Source organism: Callorhinus ursinus, unplaced genomic scaffold (assembly GCF_003265705.2).
Source record: "Callorhinus ursinus isolate GAN/ISIS: 27379988/994484 unplaced genomic scaffold, GSC_fseal_2.0 scaffold2, whole genome shotgun sequence".
NCBI classification, from domain to species: Eukaryota; Metazoa; Chordata; class Mammalia; order Carnivora; family Otariidae; genus Callorhinus; species Callorhinus ursinus.
Window position 1 is genome coordinate 17,243,984 of NW_027397064.1, and position 9,925 is coordinate 17,253,908.

The 9,925-nt window shown below is 52.3% G+C and overlaps 1 protein-coding gene across 1 annotated transcript; it reads right to left on the minus strand.

Moving 5' to 3' along the window:
- Positions 1 to 1,155: 1,155 nt before the first annotated feature.
- CDK5R2 (cyclin dependent kinase 5 regulatory subunit 2) lies at positions 1,156 to 7,374 on the minus strand. The gene has a single exon (XM_073878530.1). The coding sequence runs from the start codon at positions 7,208 to 7,210 to the stop codon at positions 6,098 to 6,100; it is 1,113 nt and encodes a 370-aa protein (XP_073734631.1). The 5' UTR covers positions 7,211 to 7,374; the 3' UTR covers positions 1,156 to 6,097.
- Between the last annotated feature and the right edge of the window lie 2,551 nt (positions 7,375 to 9,925).

The window sequence follows — 9,925 nt, forward strand, 5'->3', positions numbered from 1 at the left end:
ATATATATATATATATATATATATATATATATATATATATATATATAATTGCCCCAATATGAGAAAGTGCACATCTCCTCATGCTTTTATCATTGCTGACATTTTCCATATAATCTTTGTCAGTATAAGACATGGAATCTCCCATTACTGTTTTGACTTGAATTTCCTTGTCAATAACAAAATCTCTTTCTATGTGTTTATTGATTATTTACATTTTTGGCATGAATGACATCTTCACAGTTTCAGTTAATTTTCTACTGAAAATATATTTTGCTGCAAATATGTTCTCTCAGCTTGTCACTTGTCTTTTAATCTTATTTGTGGTTGCTCTTTCTCTCTCTCTTTCTCTAACATTCAATAGTTGAAATGGAGTCAGATGAATAAATCTTTTCCTTCAAGGTCTATGCCAAAAAAAATGTTCATCACCCAACCCAAGATGCACTAGTAACAATACTAATAAATAATCCTTGTTTTCTCTAAGTATTTTTATTTAATATTTGACTATTGCCATATATTAACTACTACTTTCTAATTATGCAAACAATATACTAATACATTTTTGCTGTAAAAAATTAAACTCCACAGATAAGGTGCATGTCCTCTAGACAAAATCAATCCCAGTTCTTCCAAGAAGTCATTTATTAAGAGTGATGTATATCTTTCTCAAGCTTCTATTACACACACACACAAATTAAGCTTTAATTTTGTTTTGCTTTTGCATAAATTATATTGTACTGTATATATTGTTATGCAACTTTTAATGATACTACATGTTTTGTAGATCTTTCATCATACATATAGTCTAATCCATTCTTTTTAACTGAATACTATAGTATTCAGTAATTTGGCTGTATCAAAGCTTATTTAACCCCTAACATACTGGTGAATATTTACATTGATTCTAATTTATCTCTCTCCAAACAATAACACAACAAAAATATCTTTATCATGTCTCTATGTGCACATATTCAAGTATTTCTCCAGGGTCAATACTAGAAATCAGAATTCCTGAATAGAAAGCTATGTGCATTTACATTTTTAGTAGGTACTTTTAAACTGTCTCTTCTTTGGGGCACCTAGGTGGCTCAGTCAGTTAAGCGTCTGCCTTGGCTCACAAAATCCAGCATCAGGCTCCTTGCTCAGCGGAGCTCTCTCTCTCAAATAAATAAATAAAATCTTTAAAAAAAACCTGTCTCCTCTTACAAGGGTTTTATAGCTTTTCCCTTTACATTAAAAAAATCTGGAATTTATTTTGGGGTAAAGAATAAGGAAAAATTGACCTTTTCTCTTCATATGAATGACTACCCAGTTGTACAAAACCATATGCTGACTAACGCATCTTTCCCAGTGGATTTGAAATGGTGCCTTTATCATATATTAAATTCCCATGTATGCCAGAGTTCAGCTTTGGAATATCTATTCTGTTCTATTTTCTATTCCTAAGTCAGTGCCATATATTTTTAACTACCTTAGTTCTATAATACATTTAAGTACCTGGTAGGGCAAGCCCGCCATCATTACTCTTCTTTCTTATGCTTTACTTGATATTCTGTGTTTTTCTGGGATCATATGTAAATTATTTTTTTTAAGGAGTAAAATGTTGAAAGATTATAACAGAATGGGTGATAACCCCTCTTTCCTTTTAGGTGGTCATATGTGAAAATGCACACAGAGAAACTAATTTTATGATTTACGGACTTGAAGATAAATATCAATCACAGGAGACTATGACCAAGGGGTGTAAAGAAAGGGGGGAGGGGAAGTCTTAAGAAAGGGGAGTTACTACTGTGGGCAATATCTCCAAATAGAAAGAGACCCTAGGAGCAGCTAATTACTAAAGAACTAGTGGAAAAAATCCAGGGGGAAAGAAAAACATGAAAGCTTAATCTAGATTGGGGGAATTTTAATCCAGAAACTAAGAGGTTAAACCTAAGATAGAGGAAAGAAAAAACAAAAATAGAGGTGGGTGTTGCCTGTAAGTGCAACAGAGAGACTGACTCTAAACCTCATCAATGTATTAAACTAAGGCCAACTAATGTATTGAATCCTGAGACTATCCCCTGCAGTTTATCTATTTTGCACCCAATCTTTCATTACCGAACTAAAACAATTTTCCTAGCCCGCATTTACACACCTAGCCTGTGTGGATATACATGACCTTCTTGTAGGGTGTTTAGCAAGGTGTTCAGAGGGAAGGTAACAGTCTTAATGAAGGTCCTTAAAGTGTTAACACCTGCTGTCTTGAGGTCACTGACAGCAAATGTTGTTTATCACGTATAAAGGGATCAGGAGTACCACTTAAAGTGGGGCATGCAAAGACGGTCAGCCCTCCAAACCTGGCTGTCACCTGTCTTTGGTCAAGGTGATGTGGCTGGAAGGGGTTGCTGTGGCAGCCTCTGTTGTCAAAATCTTCCAGAGATGCCCATCTGGGGGCCTGAGGCAGAGTCCCCATAGGTAAAGGCCACAGGATATCCCCTTGGATATTGCCAGATGCTCTGGTTGCTGGGCACTCTGTCTGGCAGGCAAAGCAGTTACCATGACAACCAACACCCCCGCCCCCACGTCTGCGATTTTTTTTTTTCATTTCTCCTTTCCCATTAAGTACCAAGGTATTACAGGGACAGGCAAGCATAGCTCTCAGGACAGAATGTCCTCTGCTCCAGGAAGAGGGGCAGGGAAGTAGGCAGTGGAGATGTGTACATGTTATGTCTGAAGGAGCCTTCATCAGTATAAATGTATATGTACCTGCTCTCTGGGTTAAATTGTGTGCCTTTGGTTGTATATCCATGCAACAAATGGTCAGATCACTGTCTATCCACACATTTGCTTTCCTGCTTCCCTCCCGTCTCTGCTGCTCTTGTGCTGGGAGAGCCACCCCAGTCCTTTGCCAGGGGAAGTGCTGAGTCATGGCTCCAGCTGTGTTTCTGTATCCTATTTTCCATCTCCATTCTTTCCTCAGTCAGCCCCTCACCCAAGCTGGGCTCTTTGTAGAGCTCTGAGCCCTCTTCACCACTACCTTCCTCAGCCTGGACTCACTTCCCTGAGGTTCACTTCTGGGCGGTAAAGAGAAGGCACCTTACTCTGTTTCTGCACTTTCTCCCTTCTCACCTTGCCTTCTCAGAAGACAACTTTTCTCCATGTGACCACCCCTCCCTTACAAAACAAGAGTCTGACCAGGTTTGACCCAGGAGGCTAATTCTTCCATGTATTCATGCTGATCCTCCTCCAGTCGCTTACTCCCTAATCGGATTATGGCGGTGTCTCATGCCTTGGGGCATGGCAAGGAAAGTGAGATTTAATTTGACACCAAGCACTGAGGCTTTTTTCTCATTCTAAGTCTCCAAGTGCCAGACCACAGGTTCCTGGAGGTGTGTGTGTGTGGCAAAGGGAGGATGCTGTGTCTAGGGGTTCAGGGGCAGTACCTAGCGATCTCGCCAAGAGCAGGATGTTTGGGGGGGTCTCGATAGGCCCTCTGGTCTCTCTTTCCCACCCACTTTAGACTCTTCTAACGCATAAGTTCCAATCAAGTAGTCTTGCTAACAAGTTCTAAATAAGGCAGCCTAAGATTGTTTCCTCCGCTAGTGTGGGGAGAGTGGAAAGGTGGCCCCGCCCGCTCAGTCTGGTTACTATGGCGACAGCCGCGGGGTGACCCAAGTGCTCCTCCCTCCCTCCTCCCAAACCCAGAAAGATGACGGCACCGCGCTGACTGCGCCAAATTCCAGCCAATGGGCGGCTGCTCCCGCCTTCCCTTCCGCCAGCTCTCCCTCTTCTCCCCTCCCTCCCCCCCGGGAATTCGATTCACAAATCTGGACTGGAGATTTCCGGCTCCAGGCCGGGTCCAAGGGCGCTGGGCCGAGGCCGGGGTAGAGTCGCGGTCTGTCCTCTTAGGAGGGCAAATGGAAGCCGGCGTTCTTGGGTTCTCGGGCCAGACGCCTGCAACTCGCCATCAGAAGAGATCACAACCTGCTCCCAAATTATTCAGAAAATCTAGGTGAAGCCGAGTCTGCAACTCCTCCCGCCCCCGCAAGCCCCCACCCTGCCCCAGCGCGCCGGTCAGCACCACGGACAGCGAACCCGGGCCTAGTCTTTCAAGCCGCGGGGTTCTGACTCCTGATCCTCGAGGTCTAGGCGGCGACTAGGGTCAGAGACGCCAGCGCTCTACTGGAGCCAGGCCTCCTTGGGCCAATGAAACTGAATGGGGCGCTTAGCCACGTGGCGAAAAAGGCAACGGGACAGAAATCTCAGGCTAAAAGCTTATTTCTCTTCTTTCAATCCCTAAGAATGGCCCCTGTCTCCCAGGCTGCCTGTGTCCTAGCCTCCCTGGGGATAAAGGGCTAGGTCTGAATCTTAAGCAGGGATGGACTTCCCAAGGCTATCCTGGGTGGGGGTGTGACTGAAATGGCCTTGAAACAACCCAGGAGTTTGGAGGAGGGGCGTGGAGCTGAGTGTGACAGTCAGGCCCCACCCGAGAGTAGTGAGCACGGGCTTAGTCAGGCCTAACTAGACTCTAGACAGTATATATAGTGGGGAGAGATGGAGGAAAAGAGAAAAGAAGAGGTAGCTAGTTCTACCTCAATAGACCACTTTGTAAAGGGTACAACTTTTGCTGTCCTCATCATTTAATCCCTAAATGGCCTGCGCATGAATGAAGAGCTAGATGAGACAAGATGGAGAAGTAATGTGTGAGGGGATTCAGCTTTATCACCAGGCCTCAACCTTTGGCTACTTTACTCTCAGTAAAATGGAAGCCAATGTGGGGGCGGGGGGACGGAAAGAGTAGCAGTTCTCAGGGACCCATCTTCCCCACTAGGCCCATGGGGGCCCTCCTGCCCTATCTGTGACTGTTTCACTCCCAATCCCACTCCCTCCCTCCCGGGGCCCAAAGAAAGGCCGGCGCAAAACCATCTGCAGGCGCTTCCAGCGCTTTATAGTTCTCTCTGGGACAGACGGACAGACAGACAGTGCAGCCCGCGCCGTCGGCCCGCATCATTGGCACCTTGGACACGGCACCAGGCCCAACCCAGTCCCTGGTACCCTCCCGGGAAGATTCCGGTCCGGCCTCAAATCAGCACCTCAGACAGCTCCCGGCCCAACACCCACCCCTCCCCCCTCCCTCTGGAAACAACCAAATAAATTAAAAGGGGAGAAAAAAAACACCTAAGGATAGGGAAGAGGGGTACCCCTCCCCCAGAGTAAGAAGAGTTTCTGTCTCCTCCCGCCCTTCCGCTGAGGAGCCGCCGCCGCCGGGGTGGCCTCCTAGGTTGATTTTGCTCCCAAACCTCAGTCTCCTGAAGCCGGCATCTCCCTTCCCCCCCAACTCCCGGCATGCAACACGTTGGAAAAGGTAGGGAGAGGAGGTGGGGGTGGGGCGAAGGACCATCCTGGTGGTTGTCTGGGCTCCTGGGGCTGCAGTTTCTCGCTGCACCGAAGTCAGTCCAAATCAAGAATTAATATTCCCTTTGGTCTGGGAAAGGGGATATGGGAGTTCAGTAGGGGGAAAATGCAAGCTGACATAGGCGGGGGGGGGGGGGGGATAAGCAGACAGGAGGGAAGATGGTGACACATGCGAGGAGCAAGGAAAAGAGAACGAGAAGGGGAAATGGGGACACAGGTGCAGAATGAGAAAGGGGGGCAATGATAGTCAGGTAGGGGGTAAGATGGAGATGGAAATACACACCCGAGGTACGGAAAATGGAAAGGCAGAGAGGGAGATGGGAAGGCAGACAGGAGGAAAGATGAAGATACAGGAAGGAGGCGAGGAAATGGTCAAAACCGAGGGAGATGGACTTACAGATACACATGGAAGGGAAGGAGGAGACCCGGGTAGAATTGGAGAGATGGGGGCACAGGCAGACAGAAAGGGTGAGGTTGGGGGTCCCCCTCCCGCGCTCATCCCCCACCCCCACCCTATGCCCAGCAAATCCAGAGCCGTGGCCTCTGGCGTCCTGGCCTCCACCTTCCCCTGCGGGACAGGGGCGGCTCCTCCTCCGGCCACGGCACGGAGCGGCGGTAACATTGGCGGCGGCTTGATGGTCCCGGGGGCTCCGAGTGCGTGTCAGGGGCTGGGGTGGGGGGCGGGCGCGGCCCTTGGGAATCCCTAGCGGTCCAGGTTCATAGTCCAGTGCTTGGCTCCGGTCGCGCAGCTGTCCCTGGCGGCCGAGGAGGAGGCGGGGGCCGCGGGCGCGCCCCCGTTGGGTGGACCCCCGGCGCCCGCGGCAGCCTCGCCCTCGTTCTTGAGGTCTTGAAAGACCTGCGTGAAGAAGTGGGGGTCGGCGTTGAGCCGCAGCATCTGGGGGCTGAGCCGCTGGATGAGGCGCAGGCAACGTTGCCAGAAGCGCTCCTTGTCGGGCTCCACGAGGAAGGGCTTGAGCGGGTATGAGATCTCGTTGCCCATGTAGGAGTAGGCGAGGTAGAGGCAGGTGAGGAAGGCGGCCTGCAGCTCGGCGGCCGACGCCAGCTCATCCCCGCGCAGCGACTCGCGGCACAGCAGGTACACGAACACCAGGTTGGCGGGCGTAATGAAGGCCTGGTCTTGCCAGCCCTGCAGCAGCAGCGAGCGGTCCACTCCGCGGAACCAGCCCACCAGCTCGCCCGGGCTCAGCTCCTTGAGGCGGTAGCAGCGTCGGCACACGAAATCGCCCAGGCAGCGCAGCAGCTCGCCGGTGGACGCCTGCACTATGACCCGCCGCGGCGAGCCGCCAGGCACCGGGGGCGCCGCCTGCGGGGCTGGGGGTGGCGGCGGCGGCGGCTTTCCCCCGCCCGAACCCGGCGGCGGGGCGGCCGCGCTGCCCCCCGACGGCGGCTCGCAGGTGGCGGCGGCCGCGGGCACGGTGGGCACCGGCACCGCCAGTGGCTTGGTGGCGCCGCCGCCGTCTGGGGGGTCCCGGCCCTTGCGGAGAAGGTTCTCGCGGTTGCGTTGCTGGACCAGGGGGTCGGGGCCAGTGGACGCCGGCTTGGGCGTCACCTTCTTGCTGCCTTTCTTCTTCTTGGCAGACGCGGCCACCAGGCGCTTCCAGGTAAGCGCCGAGATGAGCACTGACGGCCGCTTGAGTCGGCTCTCGCCTTTGCCGCCCTTGCCTGCTGGCGGCGCCCCGTAGCCCCCCAGCGCCTCGTCCCCCGCGGGCGGCGCTTTCTTCTTCTCTTCGGGCAGCCCGCCGGGCCTCCGGCCCTTGGCCGAAGAGGCGGGGGAAAGAGACAGCACCGTGCCCATCCTGCAGAGCGGGGCCGGCGCCCGGGCCCCGGTGGGAACCGCGGGCGGCGCCGCTGTCGCCGCCGCCGCTGCTGCAGCCCCCGGAGACCCGGCGGTGGGGGGCCTAGCCCCGGCCCGGGCGCGGGAACTGGCAGGGGAGGGTGGTTGCTTGGCTGCTCGGCGGCGGTTGCTCGGAGTCTGAGCTGCGCCAGCTGCAGCGTCAGCCCCACCCCTTGGACCCCGTCTTTAGCCGCGCCGCGCCCCGCCTCACGCAGCCAATCCTCGCCCGAGTTGCCCTCCTGACCGGCAGCTCCTCTGACCAATAGGAGCTCGCATGCCAATCTCAAGTCCCGCCCCCCACCCTCTGTCTCGGGTCCTTTCCCTTCACCAGAAAGGGGAAAGGAGGAGGAGGTGGCCCTGGTTCGAAGGGCCTCCTCAGGGTCAGAGCTGGGGAGAGGGGTCTGGCTGCTCTCACTCCCCCTCACATCCTCCCCCGCGCCCCAAGTCCTAAGGCCCTGGGTCAGCTTGTTTTGATGTACTGGATCGCGGTAGCAGAGAAGCCCGGGAACAACCTCTCCCCCCTTTTGATTATGTGCTGGGGGCAGCGTGGGTAGTGAGTGCCTTCACCAGGGCGCCCCAGCACCTGCTGGGTCGAACTGCTCTGGCTTCTCCAATTTGGCCATAGGTCGATTATCTCTTAGCTCTCCTCTCCTCCCTTCATCCCATGCGGCCACCATGGTGGTGCTTGTGGGGGAGTGCCAGTAGGTGTCTTCTTGCTCTACCCGTGACGCGGTCCTGGTGGGGCTCGGACCTACCTGCAGGTCACAAGCTCCCTCCTTGGGGGCCTTTGCTCTGGGGGCGGCCAGACCCTCAGATTTATGCCCGGCCTGATTCTCTGCAGCTGAGTCTGTCGGGAGAGGCCCTAGCCTCTGGTCCCTGGGTAGCTCCTCTTCTGTTCTAACCCCACCAACACACCCTGACCCCACACTTGGGTGGGTGATGATTGGTTCCTGGGGAAGTGCTGGAAATTGGGTGGATGGGCTGGTCTCAGGCTCAGACAGGAGATGGGACCTCCTGTGCAGAGGGAGGCCCAAGAGGGTTGACCCAATCTCCAGCTTAGCCCTGGATCCAGGTTGAGTTGAGTTTGCATTGTTAAATTCTTCCTGCCATTTAGGTCCCAGCTGTCCCCACTCCCAGCTGCAAGCTATTAGGCTAGGTCCTGCCCATTTCTCTCTGTTCCCTCCTCAGCACTCACAGGCCTTTGTCCTCTGGGCCTTACCTGCAGGTCTGAGCCCAGCTGGTCCTGAGGCTGTTCTACCTGCCTTATAGGACAGTGTCCACCCTTCTCCAGGCTTGCTCCCTGTAGCTCCCCAACACAGAAGTCTTCCAACTTTTTAAGTGGGCTTTGGAGGTGGGTATGATGGGGAGAGAAGCCCCTGCTATGGATTCAGGAAACCCCTCAGAATTATCCCTAGAGTCACCTCTGTGTTCTTCATAGACCACCAAAATGACTTCCAGGGACCATTGCTGTTGGTTTGTGTGATGCACATGTGTGGGTGTGCTTCCTTCCATATAGGCTGTTCCAGAATTCCCTTAGGCTGCAGCTGCTGCCATTGGAAGCACAAGCTTTTCTCAGCTCTCCCACAGCCCCTGCTCACTCACACCTTCCTGGAGGCTTATGGTCTTGTCTTGATTCCCTATCTCTTTACCCCCCTACACACACAGTCTTATACCCCCTTCCTGACTCAGCACCCAATGTTCACTTCTCAGCAGGGTGTCTCTTGCTCCCCTGAGATCTGATTATTATTCCCTTGCAGCCTGAGCTGACCTATCCAACCTCTCCTTCTCCCCCTAGTTGCAAAAAATTGTTCCCTCTTTTCAGCTCCTGTAATTGGTCCCACTTCCTCCTACAAGGCCTTCTGAGTCAGCCTTTATTTGACACCCAAGGAACAGTAGGCTCACCAGTAATTAAGGACACGTCCCATAGAGACTGAGTGGCCCTAGCAGAAACATGTGGATCTGAATGGCACGTGGGTCCTCCCAGCTCTACTCCCAGGAGTCCCTCATTGACTTAAGGTCTATTACTGGTGTCACATAGGACAAGATCTTCCATCTATGCAGCTCCCACAGATGTCACCACCATGGTACCCCCACTCCAGGCTCAATTGTGACCTCCTACTTTCCTCTGGGTCAGAATCAAGAATTCTCTTCCCTGCTTCAGGGTCCCCAAACACGTGCCTTAAAAGGTCTTACTTCCCTTCTTATTCTTCACCTTGTCCCACATTGGTCCCTCTCTCTGGCTCACACTTTCCACCCTCCTACTTTGGTTATCCCTCTCGAATCTCTGAGCTCTTACCACTGGGCCAGAACCCTTCCTCAAACCGCTACCTTGCCTTCTTCTGTCAAACTCTTGAAAATCACCTCCTCCAAGAAGCCTATTTGGACTGATTGCAAGGGACATAGTGCCCTTCCTGACACGAGTCTTTCTAATCTCTTTCCCCAACAGCAGCTGCTACATAACAACTTGTTTACGGGCTGGGCTCTGAGTCCTGAGTCAAAGATGTGCAAAATGAATATGGATGAAATTTTTAAAGGAAGCAGACAAAATAGTCAAAACAGATTCATAAAAAAATAACAACATTTCTGTTATTAAAAAAAATTAATGGAGGAGAGAGGGTGGAGGCCAAGGGGAATAAGCACAGTGAAACCAGAAAGACTCCAGGGAGAAGGTAGGCT

Excerpts from the sequence above, each read along its gene's own strand:
- CDK5R2 (XM_073878530.1), bottom strand. The coding sequence starts at position 7,210 with ATGGGCACGGTGCTGTCTCTTTCCCCCGCCTCTTCGGCCAAGGGCCGG.